This window comes from Nyctibius grandis, chromosome 9 (genome assembly GCF_013368605.1).
Source record: "Nyctibius grandis isolate bNycGra1 chromosome 9, bNycGra1.pri, whole genome shotgun sequence".
Taxonomy (NCBI): domain Eukaryota; kingdom Metazoa; phylum Chordata; class Aves; order Nyctibiiformes; family Nyctibiidae; genus Nyctibius; species Nyctibius grandis.
The window spans coordinates 1124558-1151582 of NC_090666.1; the positions used below are offsets into that span (position 1 = coordinate 1124558).

Here is a 27025-nt window from a genome sequence, read left to right on the forward strand (position 1 = left end):
GGCAGGGTGGGAAGGGCCCCGTACTTACACGTATGGTGCCACCGCTCAGACCAAACGCACGCGGGTTACACCTGCGGCACCGAAAGGCCACTAGCGTGGGGTATTTTTATTATTTGGTATCAAAGTGATGATTGTCCAGCTGCATTTGAACTTACCACGTAACTTCACTACGACTTTCTAGACCAACACACGCTCTCTGTGCCCAGACAGAGCCTTAAATGCGAGCTGGCTGGGAAATAAGAGCTGCTCACGCTTAACCTGTAGCTCATGACTGATTACCAGGTCAGTAGTTATTTTATGTCGTGTCACTTACCTAATATTAACCCCCATTACCACTGAGGTAAAGAACAGACTCCCTTAATTGAGGTGTAAGAGGGGTGGAACTCCCCCATCTCAATACCCATCTCAAAAGCTCCTGAGACCATGGCCACGGACTCAGCACACGCCAACGCTCCGGTCTCTTCCTCTGGGACTCAATGGGCCAGACTGAAACGCAGCTCCAAGATCCAGCATCTCCCTAAGACGCATCAGTTTGAGATACAGGGTGGGGTTTTTGTTCATAGAAATGTTATGATTTCTATAAAATCTTTTACTCCAATTACTTACGGAGCGTGACTGGAGTAAAATCACTTTGACATCCAATCACTTATGCTTTTAGGGCAAGTTATTTTTTAATTATAGAGTTAAAAAGCCTCCATCTCTGACCAGCATTACATGTGCACACTGCAAAAGGGTACAAGGCCAGTATACATATAAATTTGGACTGGGAACATAAAGGTGAACTATTTTTAGCTCGGTGGGCTCATGACACTTCAGGTCATCAAGGGAGAGATGCAACATACAGATGGGCTCGTGACCGAGGGGTGGACTTAACCATGGACTCTATTGCACAGGTTATCCACGATTGTGAAACATGCGCCGCAATTAAGCAAGCCAAACGGTTAAAACCTTTGTGGTATGGGGGACGGTGGTTGAAATATAAATATGGGGAGGCCTGGCAAATTGACTACATCACACTCCCTCAAACCCGCCAGGGTAAACACTATGTGCTTACCATGGTGGAGGCGACCACCGGATGGTTGGAAACATACTCTGTGCCCCATGCCACTGCCCGGAACACCATTCTGGGCCTTGAAAAGCAAATCTTGTGGCGACAGGGCACGCCAGAGAGAATTGAGTCGGACAATGGGACTCATTTCAAAAACAGTCTCATAGACAACTGGGCCAAAGAGCATGGCATCGAATGGGTATATCACATCCCCTATCATGCACCAGCCTCTGGGAAAATTGAACGGTATAATGGGCTGTTAAAAACTACCCTGAAAGCCATGGGGGGTGGAACCTTTAAAAACTGGGATAAACATCTGGCACAAGCTACCTGGCTAGTTAACACCAGGGGATCTATCAATCGAGCTGGCCCTGCTCAGTCAGACCTTCTACATACAGTAGAAGGAGATAAAGTCCCTGTGGTGCATGAAAGGAATCTATTGGGAAAAACTGTCTGGATTCTTCCTGTAACGGGCAAAGGTAAACCCATTCGTGGGATTGCTTTTGCTCAGGGACCTGGATGTACTTGGTGGGTGATGTTGCAAGATGGTGAAGTCCGATGTGTCCCTGAAGGTGATCAGATTCTGGGTGAGACTACTTAAGTCAGAACTGTATGTCGTTGCTGCATAAGTGTCTTTCAGGTTAAGACAGTGGTGATGAGACCAGAGCTAGCTTCATCAAGTGGCGTCCAGTAACCTCCTCGAGTCTGACATCTTTAACCTGCAACCCGTGGGCACGAACCATGACGAAAGAGAGACTGCTAGCCAGAGAGACTGCTGAGAGACTGCTAGCCAGATGGAAACCCACAATCCTGAACCAAATGAACTTAATGGACTTTTTGTATAGAGATGAATCATAAACTAGTGATATGTGTATATATATTTGAAAATGAAAAGGTAGTGGTGATCTGAGTATGACGTGAATGGTATGGAATAAGGGGTGGAATGTCCTGGTTTGGCCCAAACCAGGCCAATTAGTCTTAGAGAAACCAAGGTCACTGCTAAATTCCTCACTGCTTACGAGTGAAGAGCCAAAGGGGGGTCGCAGCTGCAGGGGGGGAGCAGACAGGGCAGGTGACCCAAGACTGACCAACAAGGTATTCCATCCCACACACGTCATTCTCACTTTCCTATTTATCACTAACCCACTGCCTCCTGGAGGTGGGGCCCAGGAGGGAGGGGCCCTCCTGTCTCCCACTGATTGGTACCAGCTTTGCCAATTCTCCAGTTAAAAGCCTGCAGGTGTGATGGCAGAGAGCTATTGCATTTTCCCCTCTGCCCGTGCTGGGTGGAGCTACTGCCTTTTCCCCTCTGTCTGTGCTGGGGGGAGGTACTGCCTTTTCCCCTCTGCCTGTACTGGGGGGAGCAACTCTGCCTGAGGAGGATTTCCAAGCTCTCAGTCTTGGTTTTGTATATATTTGTATAGATTTGATTATTTTTATTATTATTGTTATTATACTCTTTTTCATTATTATAGTTTATTAAAACTGTTTTAACTTTCCAACCCATAAGTCTCTCTCTCTTTTCCCTTTCCCTTGGGGGGGGGCAGAGGGTTAACAGAGAGCATCTGCCACCTGGTTAATAGCTAGCCCAGCTTTAAACCGTGACAAATACATATAAAAAAATTAACTTTTAGAGGATGATTGGACCTTAGAGCCCAGCAATCAATAGTATAGCAATGATAAGAAAATCCCTTTTTCTCAGTGTCACAAGGGCATTAATTAATACTTTAGAACATTAACTGTAGGAACTACTACACCTCTTTGTGTTTGATAAATTGAGGTGATGAGTAACGCTACGTTACCCGTTAGCCAGCCCTGACACGACGTGATAGCTGCAGATCTAAAGCACAACTACAGCTGGTCAGATACCTGCCTACGTGTCTGTTCGGATCACGTAACCACGGCGCCGCAGTCTCGTGGGGCTCCCTAAATAAACAACGCTTTGGAACAGCTAAACAAGCTACGTTGAGTTAAACCGAACGAATATTTGCTCCAAGTATTAAAAAAGTTGGGTTTTCAGCCCCAAATCTATTAGAAATCCCAAGTCCCCAATTTAACAGTGGAAAATTTTGAATTTTTAAATAAAGTTTCAAGCGTTAGTCCTCTGAAAATTGAGGAAAACCTTGCCCCTTTGTAATTTGTGTGTGTGTAAATACAGCATTCCCCTCCGACCACCACCCACCCTGGCCACGCTGAAGGAACAGTCGGCTCCTTGGAACCACGTAGGTTTTAGGGGGACACACTCACCACACACGTTATTTACTTCTCACGTGCCGTCTGTGAGTGCTCAGGAGGGATCTAAGGGTGGTGTCCAACATGTAAAACTGTAAACTTGTGTCATTCTGCTTCTGGGAGGGATTCAAGCTGCCAGTTCACAGAGCTCCTGTCTGCAGAGAGTCATCCTAAGAGCTCCCCATGGTTTCTGTGCTTCTCCATTAAGGCCTCAGGGGTTTTGAGGAGTAGCAGTGGGCCACGTAAATGCCACGTGGCTTCTTCTTGACCACTCTCATTCAGCATCTTGCAAACGAGAGCAGCAGTCAGAAGGCCCTGGTCTGAGAGAAGCAGCCTAGCCGGGCACCAGCTTCCTTGCACGGCCCACAGCGGTTTGGTCCAAATCTTTGTCTACACCGAGAGACACGCATGCAGCCGGTGCGCAGAAATTCAGTTGTGCACGCAGGTTTCAGAAGCAACTTTCACATTTAACATTGTTTCTAAGAACCACAAGTATAGACACAGTTATAAACAGCAGCACTAGGCAGAAAACATCATCTAAGCCCAGTCATACGTACAAACCTCTTCCTAAGAAAGATCCCAGTTGTTCCATCTGCGCTTCCCTGTTAGGAGATGTGGAGTTCATCATCGGGCTTCTCTATTTCTCCTCCCTCTGACTCTGCATTGGCTTTTTTCCCAGGCTGGATCCCCAGGGTCCAGGTGCTCACCTCTACGTGTCCACATGAGGATCCTGCTGCCCAGGACTCAGATGATCTCTTCAAACTGTACACATTGTATCCTGCATTTCACCCGAGCCCCAAAGGCCTTCACCAGCTCTGTGGAGCGTGCTCTTGCAAGTGCTCCTACCTTCCTTCTACAAAGCAGCAAACTGCTTACAGGAACTTTTCACTTCTTCTTCCTGTTTTCACCTTATTCTTTCTATTCTTTGTTCCACATACAACTATTAGATGACACTTGGAACAGGATTCGAGGTGGTGTTCAGAACCGATCAGTCGTACCCTCATGCCGCTAACACACCTGGTAAGTATTCCCAAAGCATCTGGAAACACCACCCAGGAACAGTATGAATAGAAACCAGAAAATTCTTTTCCTCCCTAGTCCTACATGACAACAAAACTAACCAACATGTTCCTGAAGTAAGCTGTACTCATACCTTCACTGCTTCAGCACTGAAAACACACCTACCTCCAGCCTGAAATGCGTGTGTTTGAGTCATACGGGACATGAAATAATCGGTGTCAAAATGTGGGACCTCTGCTGTAGCCTGCTAATGCTACAAGCTGTTTGGCAGGTTCATTTTCCTTTTCCTGGTTGCAACGGGCAGCTCAAATCCAGTCAACGTAGTTGGTCACTGATGGACCAGATTTTCAGTCTTTCCAGGTACTGTAACAAGAGGTGTGAGGGTCGTTAGGGGGTTTAAGGCCAAAAAGGAGCGTGTGTGTTGGTAAAACAATGGAGAAACAGAGGGAATCACCACACAGAAGAAAACGCCCTTGGCCGTAGGAAACAGCCATCGCTAGTGTGAGCCACCGTGCAGAGCAGGGCCACAAGGTGGCCCTCCAAGTTCTCCTAATCTTCCCAATATTAATCTAGAGGTCAGGGATACAGCCAACATCACAGTGAACCTGTTCCATTAACACTTGAGAGGCAGAGCAGGGTGAGCAAGGCTAAACCTAGCGTGAGCAGAACACAACTAGATGGTGTTCCTCACGGTCAGAACTAGCTCCAGTGTGGTATTTCACTTCTCCTGAGGGAGAAGATCAAATGTGTCTGTGGTTTTATATCCTGGTTTAGACTGTAATTCCAGTTAGCTTGCAATAAATGTAGAAGTCTCTTCCTGGATCCTAGCAAACCAGCGGGCTGTTTGACTCCTGTTCAGCAAGAGTTTGATCCCAAGCAAGTCTTTTGGAAGGATCCCTTGGAGATAGGTTAGAAGATTTGAGTTTTTACAAGGTGGGAAGTGCAGAACCTCCTTCTTCTAGAGTTCAGTGGTGAGTAAACATTTCGTTCTTATTGGAGCATCCTCAGTAACTGGGCTAAAAGGGAAAAAAAAAAAATGAGGCCCTGTAAATACACTCCTCCAAAAAGTTCTGCCACGATGGATTAATAAAGAAAAAGATGAGGGTTGTTCCAAAGAGCATTAACAGTTGTTCCCCTCGTACCTTAACAAGACCAATGGACACCTGCAGAAGAGCGAACTGGACCAATTCCAGCAGTAGCATCACTGCCATCCACACCTGCCTTGTATGAGGCTCACTGAGAGGCCTCATCATCACTGCCATCGTTGTGCCTCACCAGCACAGCAGAACGGAGCAGTGAGGGGAAGGGTTTCTACACGTTCTGCTCTCTGACTTCCTCACAGCTTGGAAATAACGGGGGGACATCCCCCCACCCCTGCCAATCCTCGGACACGTACTGAAACAAAGAGATCTCTCAGAAAATTCATCTGTGCCATGATTTTAGTCCGGCACTAAAACGTTAGCAGATAAGAAACTGAAGTGAAATGATCATTAAAAAGAATTAATTGATTTTATAGCAGTTATAATGAAAACAGATTTACCTCCAGCTCCAGATAAATTTGTATGCTTTGTTCTTTACTTACTTGAATTAAAAAAGATGTTTTCTTGCCCTTCAAACAGTGTTGTAGAAAAATACACACACATCAGCTGCTCTGTTTATTTATAAGGTTTCAAAGTGAGACAGCACTATAGTTTATGTGCACAGCAAAACAAGGCACCGGGTCTAAATGACCACTATTAACTATTTAAGTGGAAGGAGTACGAGCACATAGTGCCTTTCCAACCCATCCAGACTGCTGAGGAGACCTTACCTTGCGAGGACTTCGGGCGTCTGCTGGGCTGGTGGCAATCCAGCTGACGACAAGAGAGTCTCCGTGCTGCCTTTCACTGCCTTCATCGTTAAGGCAACGTCACTTCCCAAAGGTCCATTGGAAATCAGGCCGGTCTGAATTGGGGAGAACGAAACAGGAAACTCAAATAAAAACCTGCCAGGACAAGACAAGCTGATTTTTCAATAGGATTTTAATTTATAACAGTAAAAACTAAGATTCATCAAGTTCCAGGGTGGGCTTCACTAAATGCAAGTTCTTAAAGAAACTTGATGGCATTTACCCGCAGCAGAAATGAAGTTTAAATATTAACAGATGTGTATGTTGTTTGATTTACTCCAGCTGAATTAGTTTGCTTTATGTTTGGTCTGGTGCATTACTTTATGGGCTTTCAAATTACTACAAATCATTATATTTTACTATTTTACTTCAGCTCCTGTTTCTTAATCATGACAAAAGCTTGCTTTTTTTTTCTCTTATTTTTGTTGTTAAGGAATGGTCAAATGACTCACTGGCACTATCCACCTCGGTGTTATTGTGGGCTGGGAAGACACCTACAAAAAGCAAACAAAGGCTCATTAGAAAAGGTTGGAAGGAGCTGAGAACATCCTCAAAACAATACTGCCTCCCCAAACGATCTCAGATATTTGTCCATTGCCACTCTTTGAACCAGGCCAGTGATCTTATTATCTGTGCAATCTTGTTTGAAGGTCCTACTCCTTCCCCTTTGATGCACAGATTATAAGAGATTTTTTTAATCTATATAAAAGGGCTGATTTGTATTAAAAGTTTCTTTTTCAAGTGTTTATTTTATATATATACACACACACATATATATCTACGTCTGTGTGTGTATATGCACATTTACATATAATTTCTGAAGTACTATATATACCCAAAAGCCTGAGGAGCAGGCTGGCACTTGCAGGTGTACTAAAATAAGACTGCAGGCTTGTGGGGCACAGGTACAAGTTAACTCTTCAGGTTCCTTCCCTTCCATGACAAAGCTGGAGGGTCTACAGCCCTACACCAGCCACCCTTCAAGTGATCCAGGTCAATCACCACTTCACTCTACTGCAGCACATCCAAGCCTGGTGGACAGATACTTAAGGCAGAGATTATGAGTAGAAAACACTCTACGTGTGAAGGAAGAAGTTTGGTTTTGAAATACACTTACCTGAGGTGTGGCTTCTGTAAAGTCAATGAGATTCTCTGTCAGTGATGTCAAGGAAACGTCCTGGTCATCTGGAGCGCTCTACGGAATAAATCAGTTGTGAATTCAATTCCCAGTAGTAACCAGTCTGCTGAATACTCTAGTGGCTTCCCAAGTTATAGCCCAGTGTCCTTAACCAACACCACCATTTATGAGGTCTGTCTTCTCAAATCTTTCCGTATGTTCTTTTTTAAAAGCCTTTTCATTTCCCTTATTCTCATCAACGTACTGGAAGCAATGTCATTGCCACGTCAGCTGTGGAACTGCCCCGTTCTCCTGTGCAAAGGCAGGGCACTGCGCCATGCCACAAGGTCAGGGAGGTCTGTGAGCGGAGTGTTTGAACTCAGAAGATGAAATTGATAATTATTCACAGAATCACAGAATCAACCAGGCTGGAAGAGCCCTCTGGGATCATCGAGTCCAACCATTGCCCTGACACCACCCTGGCAACTAGACCATGGCACTAAGTGCCATGTCCAGGCTTTTCTTAAACCCCTCCAGAGATGGTGACTCCACCACCTCCCTGGGCAGCTCCTTCCAATGGCTAATGACCCACTAATATTCAGTGGGATCAACTACGTAATACTGGTTTAGAGGGACAACAGCTAACGGGCATGGAGCTTCAGGGATTCAGAGTAACCCCTCAGTCTGCTGAAGTAACAGCAGAGTCCAATGTTGGACTCCTCTTTTGGAGAGGGACAAAGGAAAGTTGACCCCTGAATTTACTATACGCATTTCATGGAGCCCAGTTAAAAATTACCTTTATCCTTAGGGGAACCAGAATACAACAACTGAACATTTAAATCTAAACTTTTCCCTCGGTGGTTACTTTGGTAGGAATTGCCTATGTCAGAATTTCATCCCCGCAGTTTCTTTCCTGGAGCATCAAATCACTGGGCAATAAGGGGCTCCCCACCAGCGTGAGGAAAACGATCAGTTTAGAAAAATAAATGTCAGGTGAAGAACCTGAAAGGACAGTCAGAAACGGCCTTTGGAGAGATCTGTACAGTGTCCCTGTCTGCTCCAGAAAGCACTCTTTGGCGTTCACCAACGACTGGTATTCACTGAGTTATGAGAGGCATGCATGTGCTTGCCTGGAGGCATCAGTAGCTCAGAACGTGACACACAGAAACCTTCCAGGCTGGCAGGTGGTGATACCTGTAAAACAGCCGCCTCCTCAGCTGGAACCAGCAGGTCCTCATGGTTAGAGGCAGCGTTGTCCTCATGAAACGCATTACTGAAAGGAGAAAACATACTCATCCACACACTGCCTGGAGAGCCTGGGCTGCTTCCCCGAGAGCTCAACCCAGAAACTCCACACCAGTTCCACGGGAGGCAGACAAAAGGCTGACCTTTGTGAAGATGGTGAAGTAAATGCCTTCCAACTACCTCCACAGATTGCCACCCTCTTCCATAGTTCCAGCTACAGCTGGGTATAGACCCAACAGTATAAATGTCCCAGAATCACAGAATGTCAGGGATTGGAAGGGACCTCGAAAGATCATCTAGTCCAATCCCCCTGATGGAGCAGGATTACCCAGATCATGTCACACAGGAACGCGTCCAGGCGGGTTTTGAATGTCTCCAGAGAAGGAGACTCCACCACCTCTCTGGGCAGCCTGTGCCAGTGTTCAGTCACCCTCACTGTAAAGAAGTTTTTCTTCATATTTATGTGGAACCTCCTGTGTTCCAGCTTGCACCCATTGCCCCTTGTCCTGTCAAGGGATGTCACTGAGAAGAGCCTGGCTCCATCCTCATGACACTCACCCTTTACATATGAAGACATTTTACAAATGTCTTCAGTCTCAAGGAGCTTCTTCAGCCCTTGCTTCTAACTTGCCTGAAGCCTTCCCTGCCATACCCTTATCTTCCTTTTTAGAGCCAGGGGCAGCAGGATGTCAGATATTTCAGGCATTTCAGAAGATGAGAGAGATTTGCTTACTGCTTGCTAGGATACTCACCCGGAGGCCTGGCCTACACTGATTAACTGTTGCAACAGTAATTAAAGATGCATCGGTAAACCTGCTTAGTTAGATGTAGCCTTAATGCTCAGCAACTCCTCCTCATCTTTCCAGACCTCTTCATGATAATCTCCACGTGGTTCCCTTACCCCAGAAACACGTTTCTCCTGAACCACTTACGGAACAAAGGTGTTTGAGGCAGGGATCGCTTTCAGCAGCTCTCTTGGGTCTTGAAATACTGGACTGGTTGCTTGGGAACTACTCTGTGGTTTGCCTGACGGGACAATGTTCCTGGCACAAAACACCAAAAAAACAGGACAAAAATCAGGTGCAACCTTCCATGGAAAGCTCTTCATGAATCACGTGCTACAGCATATGGGTGAGATCCCTGGATGTACATTTAATTCAATACCCCCTTTGTGCTCCTTGAGGTCTGACACATGCTCAGCTTCACAAATGGTCAAAGAAATCACACGTTGTAACCCTTTAACTTTTTCAATCCCACTGGAACGAGCAATCATTAGAGATTCAGTAATTCTCAGGAAATCAACTGTCAGTGGCAGGTTCTTGTACGCAATTTTTTTTTCTCCACTAGAAAACAGCTCCTGTCAACAGACCCATCCCCTCTGCCCACGCTGACGTTGTTCGTGGGTCAGAAAAACTAGTGATTGAAGCTGCTGTTGGAACAATGTTTAACAAATTAAGGTATGGGAGAATCTGGATTACCTTATGTATAATAAAACTTAGCAACTGCAGCGCTGGCTGGTTTTCATTTTAAAAACACTCAACACCCCCCAAGTTAAGCTACATTATGCGAGGTACAACGCAACAGTCACCAAGCCACACTGAACTGCAGGTTCTCAGTGATGTACCACGTTTCTTCACACGTTTCTTCCAAATCTGTTCAGTACCTGGCAGCAGCATCCTGAAGATTAGAATTCTTGACACCTGTCAGGCTGTCTTCTCTTACGATCTGAGAGGAAAAAAAGGAACAAAGACACAGATTTCTGAGCCTTGTTTCCATCTTGTGTCAGGTCTGAGATTCACAGAAGAGCCGAGTGCCTTCGTGTGCTGTTCATCTACTGCTCAGGGACTTGAAACATCAATTCGATGTGAAGACTTCAGTGCAGGAATACAAATAAATCACCAGCGTGGCCAAATACAATACCATTATTTGCCACAAAATTTACTAGAACATCGCCTTAGTCACAGAACCACAGAATTTCTTGGTTAGAAGGCAATCCTTGGAGGTCATCTGGCTCAATAACCACTCAAACCAGGGCTTGTTCAGCACCTTCACAGAATCACAGAATCAATGAGGTTGGAAGAGCCCTCAGGGATCATCGAGTCCAACCGTTGCCCTGACACCACCCTGTCAACTAGACCATGGCACTTGTCCAAGTATCATCAAGGATGGAGACTCCTCCTTGGACAACCATTCCCGTACTGGACCACTGTTGCTGGGAAGAAAGGCTCTCTTACTCTACCTCGGACTTTGGCTCCTGGAGCACCCTTATCTGCAAGGCACCTTCTCCAACACCAGGCAACTGAAGAGAAATAAACCATTGGAGAACATCACACTCCTTATCAGTTGAGTATTTACCTTGTGCCCTGCTTCTGCCTGGGCCTTCAGGATATTGCTTTTGATATCTGCTGGAAGCCACGTTGCTGCTGTGATTGGGCTCTCAACTGCATTGTTAAGACATTTATCTGTCAACTTTACCACTTCATCCTAGACGTGAAAAACATCTTTATTAGAAGCAGTTCCCACATGCAAAAGTCTGGGCTGAAGTTTATCAACATCTCTAAATGACAACAAGGCTCTGAGTGAGAGGAAAGGCAGCAGATTTACACTGAAATGAAAAAGCAATTTTTTTTTTTTCCTTTGTTTTGGAACTCAGTTGCAAAGTCACAGCAAAACATGAAGTAAAAAACCCACAGTTTACTCTCAAATGCAAGTTGGGAAGATCTTAAAATCCAGTTATAATTAGAACAGCAGTTTAATGCGCTGTTAGCTACATCTGATGATATCAGAGCAAACTGTCACCCAGAAAGATGATGAAGACAATTAAAAATGAGATACCTTTCACTACTGTTTCATTATGTGAATTGCATGTCTTAATTATAAAATGTTAATTAAGCATTCAATCTAGTAATTGATATTTGATTAGTGATAGAAGTTAATTAACTGAGTGGCAACTAAACCTGGTGACCTTTCTTCTCAGGGTATGACTAAGCAGTGGGAGAGAGCCCCGCTCTTCTTGTCCCCCTCTAGATCACCTTTTGAGGTAACCAAATAGGATCCTACGAGACTATCTAAAGTTGTTAAGTAGTTCTAGACTATCTAAAGACTATCTTTACTTGTTCCAAAATTTTGACTTGTTCCAAAACTTTGCAAAATATTTAAGGGTCACTGTCAACACAAAAAAGGTATGAGGACCACCAACCAGTGGCACTACTGACTATTGCTGGCAGATATTAAGAGGTGCACGTTCACATAATTAATCATAGAATCACAGAATGGTTTGGGTTGGAAGGGACCTTAAAGATCATCCAGTTCCAACCCCTCTCCCACAGGAAGGGACACCTTCCACCAGACCAGGTTGCTCCAAGCCCCATCCAACCTGGCCTTGAGCACTGCCAGGGAGGGGGCAGCCACAGCTTCTCTGGGCAACCTGAGCCTGGGTCTCACCACCCTCACAACAAAGAATTTCTTCCCAATATCTAATCTCAATCTCCCCTCTTTCAGTTTAAAACCGTTCCCCCTTGTCCTGTCACTACCTGAAGACTAACAAACCAATTCATTATTAAACATTTAAGTGTTTTTATTTTAGAGAAGCTGCTGGAATTGTCAAAAGTCTGGAATAATTAAAACTGAATAATTATTATTATTATTTGTACAGTCACAGTACCCAACTGTGATTGGGCAATGAAGCTGGTGAAGGGTCTGGAGAACAAGTGTGATGAGGAGCAGCTGAAGGAACTGGGGTGGTTTAGTCTAGAGAAAATGAGGCTGAGGGGAGACCTTATTGCTGTCTACAACTACCTGAAAGGAAGGTGTAGCGAGGCAGGTGTTAGTCTCTTCACACAAGTAACAAGTGATTGGATGAGAGGAAACGGCCTCAAGTTGCTCCAGCGGAGGCTTAGGTTGGAGATCAGGAACAATTTCTTCACCGAAAAGGTTGTCAAGCACTGGCACAGGCTGCCCAGGGCAGTGGTGGAGTCACCATCCCTGGGGGGATTTAAAAGCCGTGTAGATGGGGTGCTGAGGGACATGGGTTAGTGGTGGCCTTGGCAGTGCTGGGTTAACAGTTGGACTCGATCTTGAAGGTCCTGTCCAACCAAAACAATTCTATGATAATCCTTAAATCCTTGCAGTGGACCTCACTGACCCAGATGCAGTATGTAACAGTCCCTGCACAGAATTTCTAATGCATTATTCCAGTACCAGTCTCATAAACTCCATTATTTTAACGGAGCACATCAGTACACTGGTGCTCTAAGCACCATTTTGTAGTTTTAAATGGTAGTAGTTTATCTACTCAGCTTCCTCCACCTGAACAACCAGTTTAATGAGGCCACTCTAGTCTATTAGCGATTAGATGCCCAACTTTTCAGAAGTTCAGTACTATAAAGAAATATTTTAATGTAGCCAAGTGTAAGTTCTCTACCACCAAGCTAGTGAAAGCTGGCAAAGGACAAAGTCGCATTCTTCCATCTCAACAGATTCTGGCAGGGAGCAGCAGTGAAGAATGAAGCCATTCATTCCCCCCTTCCCAGTGCTCAGTCTAGAAAGATTTCCCTTTTTCTCTGAAAGAACATGGATGGCTAAGACAAATATTCCCCTATCAAAGAAACCAATCAAGACTGACTGACTGCAAGCATAGAATCACCTAAAGATGATCGTCAGGCCATCTCTGACCTCTGATGGGAAAGAGTTAAAGATGTTTAATTAACAAAACTGAAGGGAGCGTTTGACAGCGTCACGAGGAAGTTCAGGGTGCAGCTCTGCCTTCAGAAGCAGACAGCTAACGCTTTCCCCCGATGCATGTTACCAAACTAAAAGGTACATTTTGTAACAAATACCATAAGTGGAAACTTATATTTTTTTCTGAAGCAGCCGTCAAAAGCAGGAAACAGTGTTTTTCGTAGTTATTCTTAGGTCACTCTTTGCAGGACTCATTTCCAAACCATTGACCTTCATCTCTAATCACAACTAGGGGTGCTCCTCTGGTGCTACTGTAACAGAATCACAGAACCAATCAGGTTGGAAGAGCCCTCTGGGATCATTGAGTCCAACCGTTGCCCTGACACCACCACGTCAACTAGACCAGGGCACTAAGTGCCATGTCCAGGCTTTTCTTAAACCCCTCCAGAGATGGTGACTCCACCACCTCCCTGGGCAGCCCCTTCCAATGGCTAATGACCCTTGCTGAGAAGAAATTCTTCCTAATGTCCAACCTGAACCTCCCCTGGCGAAGCTTGAGGCTGTGTCCTCTTGTCCTATCGCTGGTTGCCTGGGAGAAGAGGCCGACTCCCACTTCACTACAGCCTCCCTTCAGGTAGTTGTAGACTGCAATAAGGTCACCTCTGAGCCTCCTCTTCTCCAGGCGAAACAACCCCAGCTCCCTCAGCCGTTCCTCGTAGCTCAGACCCTCCAGACCCAACCCAACACCTTAACAAAACATTCAAAGCAATTTTTTGTTTGCCATTTTGTAGGCTACATTGGTTCACCGAAACATGCACTGATTTCTGGAGGTGACAGAGGAGGGAAGGAAAAGCAAAGAGAAGCAAGGGAGAAGAAAGTTCTTGCCTCGGTTCAGGGCACTGAAGCTCATACTTTGGCTCAGCTGCCCGTGGAAATGCAGCCTGACTTGCTCAAGAGGATTTATGAGACCTCTAACTGAAACCACATCACTCCTCTCTATGTAAACACACCAACACCTACTTCAGAAAGCAGGTAAAAACTGGTGACTTAACAGGAGGGACAGATCACCAGCAAACCTGACTCAAAACAAGACATCAAAACAATGTTCTCGGAGGGTTGCCAAAGGCAACTGAGAAACACCAGGAAAGCAGCAGAGGGTGAACAATACAACACCAAACAGTGAGAAACCTACAGCTACAGACCACTGAGGAACGCTTCAAGCATTTGTGCCTTTTACTCCCACTGATTTTAGAAAATGTCACCAGGCTGCAGTCTGCACACCTGCACGTGCACCTCTGCCCCCACCTTTATCTCACTGCCCTGTCACACACAGGTTTATATACAACAAAACATTCCTATTTCCTTTACTGCATCCCCAGCAGCGTGGCCAGCAGGGCGAGGGAGGGGATGCTGCCCCTCTGCTCCGCTCTCCTGAGACCCCCCCTGCAGTGCTGCGTCCAGCTCTGGGGCCTCCAACATCAGAAGGACATGGAGATGTTGGAGCGAGTCCAGAGGAGGCCACGAAGATGCTCAGAGGGCTGGAGCCCCTCTGCTCTGGAGACAGGCTGAGAGAGTTGGGGCTGTTCAGCCTGGAGAAGAGAAGGCTCCAGGGAGACCTTCTAGCACCTTCCAGTACCTGAAGGGGCTACAGGAAAGTGGGAGAGGGGCTTTTTACAAGGGCATGGAGTGACAGGACGAGGGGGACGGTTTTAAACTGAAAGAGGGGAGATTTAGGTTAGATATTAGGAAGAAATTCTTTGCTGTGAGGGTGGTGAGACCCTGGCCCAGGTTGCCCAGAGAAGCTGTGGCTGCCCCTCCCTGGCAGTGCTCAAGGCCAGGTTGGATGGGGCTTGGAGCAACCTGGTCTAGTGGAAGGTGTCCCTGCCCGTGGCAGGGGGGTTGGAACCAGATGATCTTTAAGGTCCCTTCCAACCCAAACCATTCGATGATTCTACTATCCCTCAATATTACTCATATTCTTAAAGATCTTGCAAATGGACCAAGGCTTTTCAGAATGATCTGAACACCACTCGGTGACCCTGCCAGGAGGAAGGAAGCCCAAGTACCTGTATGCTTATGTTTATGTTGGGACGCTCAGTTGGCACGGGGCTGCTGCGCTCTGTCTCCAGCTGGTTCAGTTTTAGGAACGTGTCTTCAAATGCTGAAAAAGACAGAAAAGATATAATCTTGCTGATTTGACTTGTAATTTACATTCTTCCTGAACATGAATTATATGGTTTTAAAGTTGTGGAGAAAAGCAGAGGGATGAGGGGAAGCTACTTGCTCAACCTTCAATGCAACTTTCATGCCTACAGACTACTGTAATCCAGTAAAATCCAAAAAAGGGAGCTCTTGAAAGCAGTTAAGGGCAGCTCAGTAGATACACTGACAGCAATGTTAGAAACTTCACAGATGGAAGAGTGATTGTGAAACAGGGTCCCTTGAGAACGATTTGTTAACATTCTGGTGGAGGATTTATGCTGAACTAATGCACTAATTCATGTATTAGAGACTTTGACCCCCACATGTCACGATAATAGGGAAAAAATCTGTAAGTTTTCTTACGATCGGAGTCTGCTTTTTCAGGGGCAGTTTCCTTCGTGCAGCTAACAGCCTCTTCTGGATCTCCTGTTGCCAAGCCAACAACTGGACAGCCGAGGGCATCGTCGACACAAGTTTCTGGCAGCTCCGTGCTGTCGAGCAAATCCACAAGAGGTACGCTGCAGGGGCAGAGAGATGGGCAGAGAGATGCAGAATCGCGTTACGACTCTCTGTGACAAGAAAAAAAGCTTTAACACGCGCAGTGTCTTTTTTCAGGCGATCTTCTGGTGAGCGGACAAATTCTGTTTCAGGTAACTAATAGACATTGGCTTTCAGGGAGTTCAAAAAAGAAAAGGGGTGGGGGGATATTTCATGTCTGTAGAACTGACTTCATAACAGAACACGTCCATACTGCCCGCTGCTTTGTCACACAGCAGTGGAAAAAGCGAAGGGAGAAGGAGGGAAGTTTTTATCCAGTAAATACACTTTTTGGAGCAAATATCTGAAGTTTTTCTAACAAACTCAAGGTACATTTTAGGATTTTTACACGAGAGAAAGAAACGTTGGGGGGAGGGAAGCTGCCACTGTTCACACAAGGCTGTTTGTACAGCGCTTCATCCAACGCTTGTGAGCAGAAGAGGGGGTAGGAGGGTGCACTGCGTGGGTCTGCGTTGGCACTACACTATCGTTAGACACACCCATAACTACTTTCAGTCTTATTAAGCTGGGCAGAGACGAGAGCGAAACCTTAGCAGTCACAATACTCTCAGTGAAGCACAGCATGTCCTCTGTACCCTGTTAGGATCACTTGTTTCACCTCCTTTGCTTTCTAATGGAAACATCTCCTTTTCATTCTGTATTTACAATGAAAACAGAAAAAAAACCTTAAAAACCAAAAGTTATGTGGTGCTTCTGTTGTGCAAACAGTCAGGAATCTCATCCGTCTCTTCAAAGCTCAGGAACAGCTAAAGCCATCCGAGGAGCAAACTGTTGCAATAGGAACCAGCAGCTGCTGCAGGACACGATGGTTAAGCAGACAACCTGTGCACACAACTGCAATCCGATCGTCGCCCATTTCCATCAACAGTCACAGACAGTTTGGTTGCAATATTGGTGTGAGAAGAAAAATCTGTCACTTTTGAAAGCCCTGTCCCACATACGAGAATGTTACCAACCATCTTTGGAGTCACCATCTCTGGAGGGGTTTAAGAAAAGCCTGGACATGGCACTTAGTGCCCTGGTCTAGTTGCCATGGTGGTGTCAGGGCAATGATCGATGATCCCAGAGGGCTCTTCCAACCTGATTGATTAACAGAACTTACCCATATGCACGGACAGAGACACATCCTACTTGACAGGTCAGACCAGCTTCTGCGATATCACTACCACGTTAAAGCCCCACGCCTCCCTCCAGCCCCTGGGATTTGGAAGCAGCCCCGTGTTGTCACCAGAGGCTCCAGGAAAAAACTCCTCCTTCCCGCTCAAGCACCCAAAAGAATCCTTCCAACCTTAAATATATCCCTCTGAAACAGAGAATTTCGACTGTTAGAAGTAATATGCAGGAAGAGATGCTCTTCCAATGAAGGCAACAAAGAAAGCGAGACTGAATCCCACACCTCACTATCAGAGGATGCCTACGCACGAAAGCGTTTTAAAATCTTCACATGAAGCCAACGCTTTTTTTCCTATTTTCTGACAGTTTTCTGAAAATAGGCTCCCAAATGTTTAATATGACCAGTATAGGAAGGTCAGATTTTGCCCGTGGCACGGAGAGGTGCTGATGCCATGACATATTGAAGGAACTAGGTAGAAGCTCCGATAAACTCCACGTAAGAGAGGTGTAGAACACGAGCAACACTTACCTGTGCTGCAATCTTCTAATGCTTTTCTTAGCATTGCAGCACAGTGGAGTGAAAATGAGTGAAGAATGAAATTTATCTTCGTTAGAAAATTGCTAGGATAATGACACTACCCTTTTCTCACCCCCTGTGACAACTGCAGTAATATTTACTAGATGGACAAGAGAGTTGATTCAAAAACCTGCCCGCTAGAGATAAGGGCAGTCTTGAAATCTGGTGGCATGCTCAAATGGCACCAAAAAGCAGTGTACTACTTACATGAAGGTGATGAAAGTTTGTAGAGAACCTTATTGCCATTTGTGCCATGGGATGGAGGACTAGCTGAGGTCGCAAGGACAACTGGGGTGAGTCCCTGCAGCTTCACCCCTGCATCACAGCAGGGCCTCAGGGAAGCTAAATGAATTTTAGGCAGAGCCAAGAAAAGCCTCCTAAGCCAAGATTCAAGCAGGAATTTGCCCCGTTTTGCCTTGAGACCCACCAAAACACCTGCTCAGCCACCCTGAGATAGGCAGTCCCAAGAGGAAAGTCATACTACAGAGACCCTCAGCCACTGGAATTTGCAGGCGCAGAAGATGAGTTTCCCAAAGAGCATTAAATTGGTCAAGGCCACCCAGATCCTTCACCCTCTCCAGAGCATCAGAAGGAAGCCTACCATGCAGGCTGCATAAACGGCCAGCCTACGGATATAAAAAGCCCAGGATACTACTTCCATTACAGAATCACAGAATGTTAGGGATTGGAAGGGACCTCGAAAGACCATCTAGTCCAATCCCCCTGCCGGAGCAGGATCACCTAGACCATATCACACAGGAATGCGTCCAGGTGGGTTTTGAATGTCTCCAGAGAAGAAGACTCCACCACCTCTCTGGGCAGCCTGTGCCAGTGTTCAGTCACCCTCACTGGAAAGAAGTTTTTCCTCATATTTATGTGGAACCTCCTGTGTTCCAGCTTGCACCCATTGCCCCTTGTCCTGTCCATGGACGTCACTGAGAAGAGCCTGGCTCCATCCTTTGAAAAAAGGAGAAGAAAAAGTCCTGGGGTTATATGATCCTAGAAATGGAGACTGTTCACGCACATTCAGTTTCTAATCAAGCAGGCTGAGTCCCACATTCCAAGACTTCTGCTGTCTCCCATTTTTTTGGGGGAAGATAATTCCAAATACTGACTTAGCATTAATAGACACAAGTCAACAACTACAGGAAAGGAAAGAAAACCCCCTGAGGAAAAGGTGCTGGCTGCAGAACCTTGGTGGAAATTAAGCCCACATCTGTCACCACCATACTGTTTAGAAAGTCATCCAGCTCTGGGCTCCCCAGGACCAGAGAGACGTGGACATACTGGTGTAGCAAAGGGTCAGGAAGATGATAAAGGGTCTGGAGCATCTGACAGGAGGAAAGGCTGAGAGAGCTGGGACTGTTGAGCCTGAAGAAGGGAAAGCTCAGGAGGATCTTATCAATGTGTATAAAAACCTGATGGGGGGAGTAAAGAGGTAAAGATGACAGCCAGGTTCTTCTCAAGGGAGCCCAGAGACAGGACAAGAGGCAATTGTCACAAACTGAAGTACAGGAGATTCAACTTAAACACAAGAAATAAACCCTTTTTTTGCTGTGAGGTTGGTCAAACCCCAGAACAGGCTGCTCAGAGAGGGTGTGAAGTCTCCATCCTTGGAGATTCTCAAAACCTGCTCTACTCAACCCTGCTTTGAGCATGGGGGTGGACTACATGATCTCCAGAGGCATCTTCCAACCTCAACTATTCTCTAACTCTTACGACAGCTACACAAAACTTCTCCGACGCCTGAGGAGTCAGCCACTACCTGCAATGCCCGACCACTACATAAGCACACCTGAACTTACAACTCTGCGATAAAACAGTGACTTGTTGTTGCAACAATCTTCTTCCATTTTAAATACAAAACCATCCCAAATTCCTCCACTCAAATTAGCGGCTTCTTCTCCCCTCATCTACACAGAAATTATACGATCCTTTCAAGTTAAACCACCTGTTGCATTTGCATGTTCCTATGCAACGTTATAAATAATAAACAAATAGGTTTGCTTCGCTCCAGGAGTTTACAACATCCACCTTGCAACACCTAAAACTAAAAATAGCACAGGAGATTGCTCTGATCACCTCTGTAGATCCCACAGATCTTTAATATGTAGCCTGTATATGCTTTTTTTTTTTTCTTTAAGTAGAGCAACCTCTTTACCCCTGTCAGATGCAAGGGTGAGGAGGGCAAAATATGTCAGGCAATATTAAGTTATGACTTAATTTCTTCGTTCTTTGAGACTGGGTATCTGAAAACACTGGTTTTGTATTTCTAGCCTCTGTGGCAATTTGAAAACTTACTCAACGATTTGGAAATCATTCAAATACCTTCTTTATCCTAAAAGCTAAACATAAGTGAATTTTAAAAGTGCTCTACCACAACTTTTTTTTTTAAAATAGGACAAGAATATTGCAATTTCAAAGCAGCTAACTTCAGAAAACACGTGAAAACACCGCGCGTTCAAGGGTAAAGGTAGCTCTTCACGTTGCTAAAGGCCCCCAAGAACACCAACGAGGCGTGAAGCTGGAGTCTTAACCTCTGACTTAACAATTAACCTCGTGAATCATATGGTAGGACCGGTGTTTGTCAGGAAATGTTTCATTTCAACTGGAGCACAGCAGCAAAAAAGAAAGACAATTTTCTAGAAAGCAAAAAATATTACTCTTTTCCTTTTCAGGAGATCTGATAATTTTATTCTTAAAAAATTAAAATAATTCTATTCCATTTCCAAACAATATTTTTCAGAAGAGGACTTGTTAAAAAAAAAAAAAGGTTAGTTTTCAGATCAACCATCTATCTTAGATATTTTTAAATAACCATGGTTCAAAAGCAGGGGCAGATATATCCTGTAAGATTTTTGAAACCACATTACAACCCACTAGTTGTATGTGGAGTTTTATTACAAACGTGACATCCTGCATGGCTTTTAAGTTAAACCCAGCTAAAAAAAAAAATAAATCTTTCAATCATTAAGAAAAACCTAAACAGAATTAAAAAGGTAGATAAATATATATATATATACACTCTTTTTAATGTAAGAGCGACGGGTGGCTTCTGGTCTATGTTATTTTTTCTTTAAAGACTAAATACCAACAGCACGATAGGCAGAGCCTTCACAAGACAAGCTTTTTCCCCCGCTACAGTCAGCTTTGGGTCCGTTGTCCTTATCCCAGAGACAGCTCAAAACGTTAATTTTCCAGGCTCTGCTCCGGGAAGGCCCGTGTCCCAGAGCCTGGTCCCGGGGGTTTACACAGCGTAGGTACCGGCACTGCTACGCGTCCCCGCGTTCTTCGCGTTGCGCTCACGGACAGAGGCGGCGCGCTGTCCGTCCGCGGCGCGCGTCCTCGGCGGGGCCCACGCGGCCCACGGGCTTCCACCACGCTGGCAGCGGTCGGCAGCGTCAAAGGGCCTGGATGGTTGGGGAGCGGGAGGGGGTACAATTAGTAAGAGGTACGGAGGAGAGAGAGGGTGGGCAAGGTAAAGCAAAGGTGAGGATGAGGAGATCGATGAGAAAAGGCAAGGAAAAGGCGTTGCTGGAAGGTAAAGGCTGAAGGGAAGAGGCGTGCAAGTGTACGTGTACACGATGTGTACTTGCATGCCTCTTCCCATATGTTCAAGGCCAGGTTGGATGAGGCTTGGCGCAACCTGGTCTAGTGGAAGGTGTCCCTGCCTGTGGCAGGGGGTTGGAACTGGATGATCTTTAAGGTCCCTTCCAACCCAAACCATTCTATGATTCTATGATGCTACGGTCAAATAAACCCCTTTTCTGCTGAGCATCAGCACATTTTTGCCAAAGTCTGGAATGACAATTGGAAGGGGCTGCCCAGGGAGGTGGTGGAGTCACCATCTCTGGAGGTGTTTAAGAAAAGACTGGACATGGCACTTAGTGCCCTGGTCTAGTTGACATGGTGGTGTCAAGGCAATGGTTGGACTCGATGATCCCAGAGGGCTCTTCCAACCTCATTGATTGATTGGTTGACAAGTTAAGCTTCCTCATGTACATATTGTCTACACTTACCAAATGAAAACCACTTGGTACTTCAAGCTCTTCCCAAAACTGAGCAAGAACCGTGCATCTTTTATAGATGGGAGAAAATAACATGGTGGAGGAACAGACCTCCCAAACGTACAGCGCGTTGTATTTGCAGGAAGCTGAAAGTGTTTAAGTGACAGCTCTAAATGCACACCTGAAACAAGCATCTATCAGCAACAGCAGTTTTCAAAGTCACTGGAAAATGTAGATTCTAATGCAAGTTTAAAAAAGAAAAAAAAAAAAGGAGAAGAAAACAGAAACTTGGAGAAATGAGCATTACTGTGCAGGAGCAAACAGCAGAGCACACACAAATCATTCACAATTTAGATTAATTTAAATGCTACTAAAGACTGTAGCTATACTTGATTAACATAAAAAACTTAGTTGGAAAAAGAACTATTTTTTAAAAAGTCACACTACAGACTAGGACCTTGCCTTCTAATTGTGCATCTGAAGGCATAATGGTTCGTAAATTGTACGTTTTGAATTACTAAAATCAAACCCACAGAAATGCCGTGCACAGTTATGGCTAGTCTATAGCACAGTTGGAATAAAGTCCTCCAAAAGCTGGCAAGAGAAGCAGGGGAAAACACTCATCAGTTTAAACAGTGTTTTGAAACAGATTTTTTATGCAGGAGCCCTTAGGTAGAAAACTGTAAGGCTTTAGGCACAGGCACCTCCAAAGCAGCAGGGATAAGCAATTTACTGAAACAGCTGCATTTTAAAAGACTTTAAAAAAATGGATAATGATCTGTTAACTGTTGTAGGTGTTGTACTAGGATCCCTCACTGGTCTGTCTTAGGAGAGGCTGATGCAAGGTACAGGCAGGTATCAAGGAAGTGCTTGGAGAGCTCATAAACTACTCAAGCAAGGAAATCCCTACAACAAATGTATTCCTTCAGTTTAATGTAAAATTTGATATTCAGTGACCCAAATCTAAACAAAGTGGAACCATTTTGCTGTTCATCTAGAAGGGTCTGGACAGCCCCAGCTCAAATTCTACCTTCTCATGCTCCACAAAGCCTGGTTTTACACTCCCAGCCCTGCCAGAGCAGCCAAGCTGGAAGATCACCCGTGTCAAGGCAGGGAAGCAGAAAAGCATGCAGGATTCACAGCAGCGGTAAATGATTAACGCTCAGGGATAGTCCTCCTTTAGAAGAGAGAGAGGATTTATATCAAGGTCACCCACGGGTAAATTCAGAGGTTTGGTTTTTGTGAAGTGACCCGTGAATACTGAAGGCTCCCACCCTCAATGGTTTGTAGCATCATTTACCCATTTCTCTAATTTAAGTCACAGAATCACAGAATGTCAGGGATTGGAAGGGACCTCGAAAGATCATCTAGTCCAATCCCCCTGCCGGGGCAGGATTGCCTAGACCATATCACACAGGAACGCGTCCAGGCGGGTTTTGAATGTCTCCAGAGAAGGAGACTCCACCACCTCTCTGGGCAGCCTGTGCCAGTGTTCAGTCACCCTCACCGTAAAGAAGTTTTTCCTCAAATTTATGTGGAACCTCCTGTGTTCCAGCTTGCACCCATTGCCCCTTGTCCTGTCAAGGGATGTCACTGAGAAGAGCCTGGCTCCATCCTCATGACACTTGCCCTTTCCATATTTATAAACATTAATGAGGTCACCCCTCAGTCTCCTCTTTTCTAAGCTAAAGAGACCCAGCTCCCTCAGCCTCTCCTCAGAAGGGAGATGTTCCACGCCCTTCATCATCTTCGTGGCTCTGCGCTGGACTCTCTCTAGCAGTTCCCTGTCCTTCTTGAACTGAGGGGCCCAGAACTGGACACAATACTCCAGATGCGGCCTCACCAGGGCAGAGTAGAGGGAGAGGAGAACCTCTCTCGACCTGCTAACCACACCCCTTCTAATACACCCCAGGATGCCATTGGCCTTCTTGGCCACAAGGGCACACTGCTGGCTCATGGTCATCCTGCTGTCCACTAGGACCCCCAGGTCCCTTTCCCCTACGCTGCTCTCCAACAGCTCTGCCCCCAACTTGTACTGGTACATGGGGTTGTTCTTGCCCAGATGCAGGACTCTACACTTGCCCTTGTTATATTTCATTAAGTTTCTCCCCGCCCAACTCTCCAGCCTGTCCAGGTCTCTCTGAATGGCTGCGCAGCCTTCTGGGGTGTCAGCCACTCCTCCCAGTTTGGTGTCATCAGCGAACTTGCTGACAGTGCACTCTATTCCCTCATCCAAGTCATTAATGAATATATTGACTAGTACTGGTCCCAGTACCGACCCTTGAGGGACTCCGCTAGACACAGGCCTCCAACTGGACTCTGTCCCATTGACCACCACTCTCTGGCTTCTTTCCTTCAGCCCGTTCACAATCCACCTCACTACCCGATCATCCAGACCACACTTCCCCAGTTTAGCTGCGAGGATGCTGTGGGAGACCGTGTCAAACGCTTTACTGAAATCGAGATAGACCACATCCACAGCTTTACCATCATCTATCCACCGGGTTAAGTGAAAGCTACATCCACTAGCAAGCAAAAAAAAAATCCCTTACTTATTCCACAACAAGGAAAAAATTATTAAACCTTTGTCTCCTGTCCTGTCTTAGCACAGAAACATGCTCTTGAGAAAAGACTAAAATTAGGAAGACGCTGATTGTGTTTTAGGCTTCGCAGCCTTGCAGCTGATATTCCAGACCGTGCAGACCAGAAGAGTTTTCCTGTACTGATAGTTTTATAGAAACGGGAGCAAAGACAAAAAAAATAACACTAAAATCCTTCCTATCTGGCAAAGTACTTTCTACAACCTGGCACAATTGCTGTTGGCAGCTGCAGCGTTCCCATTGTAAATTAAAGGAAACATTGACATTAGGAAGGGATCTAAGCTGCAAGGCAGCCAACCCAGGCATCTGCCAAGCAGAGCACAGAAACTCAGGAGGTCGGGACCTGCCTTCTAAACCCCGTCAATCCAGCCATCTACAAAATCCCCAGTCCAAAAGATTTGGGTATTCTCAGCAATTCTTGGCAAACTCTCTCTAAAAGAAGACTATTTTTCTGACAGAAAGCCAAGACAGTCCATGCAGAAACAGGCCAGTTAAAGACAGCAGCAGGCGAAGAGAGATCGTTAGCAGCACGGAGACACCAAGCCTTGAAGGCGCGATAACCAAGCCACTGCCCCCGCAATAAATACACGTGTTCAGGTGATTATATTCACCCAACCCCACTTCCCAGCTAGGAAACCAGAATGCAGCTCAGCTGCTGACCCAGCTGGCTGCTTCCCACAGCTGGATTTGCCCCTTGTCACAGGCAGCACTGTTCCCAGTGAGCACATTAAAACCTCTTTGCTGGATGACAACTGCCTTCAACGGCCATGATCTGTCTCTAAGAAACATAACACACGTAGTACAAGCATTACACGCTCGATTAAAACGCATCAGCTGCCAAGAAGCTTGGTTTTTTTATGGCATACTGATTTGGGTTACATGCAGGTATAGTTTATATTCACTCCTTCTATAGAAAGGCTACACACTGCAGTAGCTGGCACGTAAGCTTCGATTCCTTGACAATGTTAAGGCAGACAGGCTCAAGTTCTTAATCCTAAAACAGGCACACCAAGACCAAAACTGAAACAGATTGGCTCCTCTCTGCTTCTGAACAAAAGCAGCAGCGTTTCAACCAGCAACAGAAGCCTTGCAAATACTAGTGAGAACGCTAGCACGAATCAGATACCCAAGAAGAGCTGTTGGGAGCAAGAGCCAAACACTTCCACCAAAGGGAATACCAGTTTCTAGCACGCATCTTGCAATTAGACCAAAAGAATAAAAAGAAAACCATCTTGAGAATGCCGAAGAATGAAGAAACCGCCACCTTTCACCCACCACCACGGAAGGAATCGAGCGATCAGCAGGATCTCACCACAGACAAGCACAGATTTCAGATACTAGACAAATCAAGGGTAAAAGAAAGAAAAACAGCGTTGATCATACGTTCTGATTGAAACTTCAATAAAATGCAACACACAAAGCAGAATTACCATCCCCCTTACGATCCAAAATCCATAGTATTAAAAGTCTTTAATCAACAAGATTTATGAAGTTAAAATACATTTGTCATTGCGCTGTCAGAAACAGATATAATCTACTTTTAAGAGATACTGAAGCAAAGTAGGTTCATATGCCCGACAATGGGAGAAGGTCCTTTCCTCTTGAGGGCTGAAACTGCTTAGGAGAAGAGCTTTGGTGTCCCTCCATTCCATTGCTGCTGCTCCCAGAGTCTCACAGAAATGAGAATTACCCCTCTAGGATAAGCCATGCTGCCTCTAATGCACAAGAAGCTGAAAAGCTATGATGACGTGTGTACAAGTAGTGGGTTGATACATGTGAGTTTTGGGTTTGAAATAGCTTTGCAATATAGAAATACTTTAAAAAAGATAAATGATTATGTACATTTATCTTCAAACAAACCACCCTCGTTTTGAGATGCATCCAATCCATAAAACAAACACTCTGATTACGTGAAATCAAAGCTCTTATCTTCAGCTTGTGTCATTTTCCTCAAGTTCCCATTCTACCCAGATAACAAAAAAAAAAATCAGCTTGCCCATTTCAAAAGGTTCAGAAGACCTTCACAACGATCCTGGTCAAGGTTCTGCATTTTGTCAAGGACCAAGGTAAGTCCTTGGGCCCCATGATACCAAGCAAAGGGTTACAAGGAGTATTATGGCAAATCAGAAGGACCCAGCTCTCTCCAAGACTTGAAAAAGCTGTTCCTGATTTAACAATTTCTTCAGCCCTTGAAGAAATTTTCTTTTGGTTGGCAGTGACTAAGCCTGTTGTCCTCACCTCCCCACAGCAACATCTCAGCTGCATCATCAGTAACTGGACTGTCAGCTTACATTAAAGATACAAGGATGGCAGCTTATTTAAGTGCAGATAAAGAAAGAGCCACTCGAATCATGCACAAGAAAGCAAAATTCATCTCCCAGCAAAGCAGAACGTACCACTTCTTGTCTTGCTGGCTGGCTCCTGGGCTCCTTGGGAGGTTTTCTATTTCCACTAAGACTGGGGCAGAAGGAACCGCTGTTAGGACAGGTAGGTTTGGCTTTGCATTCCAGCTCTTTGGAGACAGAATATAAATAAGTAAATTACTAGACACACCTTAATGAAGCAATGACAAAACACCAACAAAACATATCACCACTTCTCCTTAAGCACAAAGCTAAAGCAAGGCTGTTGCCTCCTGTTAATTCCACAGCACTGGATACCTACGCCCAGTCTCTTCCAGTACTGGGATCATAACGAATCCAAGGCTGCTTCAAGATTTCAGTAAAAGCTATGGCCTG

The 27025-nt window shown here is 45.4% G+C and overlaps 1 protein-coding gene across 4 annotated transcripts in view; it reads right to left on the bottom strand.

Annotated features, from left to right (window-relative positions):
• Positions 1-3726: 3726 nt before the first annotated feature.
• EPB41L5 (erythrocyte membrane protein band 4.1 like 5) overlaps positions 3727-27025 on the bottom strand; it is a 56881-nt gene continuing 33582 nt past the window's right edge. For 3 of the 4 annotated variants that reach the window (XM_068407255.1, XM_068407254.1, XM_068407256.1), the window contains exons 16-26: positions 26684-26799; positions 15796-15950; positions 15297-15391; positions 10906-11034; positions 10214-10275; positions 9483-9593; positions 8500-8578; positions 7306-7383; positions 6641-6682; positions 6111-6244; positions 3727-5316 (exon numbers count right to left, since the gene is read on the bottom strand). In XM_068407255.1, coding sequence (XP_068263356.1) covers positions 5259-5316; positions 6111-6244; positions 6641-6682; positions 7306-7383; positions 8500-8578; positions 9483-9593; positions 10214-10275; positions 10906-11034; positions 15297-15391; positions 15796-15950; positions 26684-26799 — 1059 coding nt within the window. In that variant the 3' untranslated portion in view covers positions 3727-5258. The remainder of the gene's footprint in view (positions 5317-6110; positions 6245-6640; positions 6683-7305; positions 7384-8499; positions 8579-9482; positions 9594-10213; positions 10276-10905; positions 11035-15296; positions 15392-15795; positions 15951-26683; positions 26800-27025) is intronic. The other variant, XR_011048736.1, reaches the window with a different exon arrangement.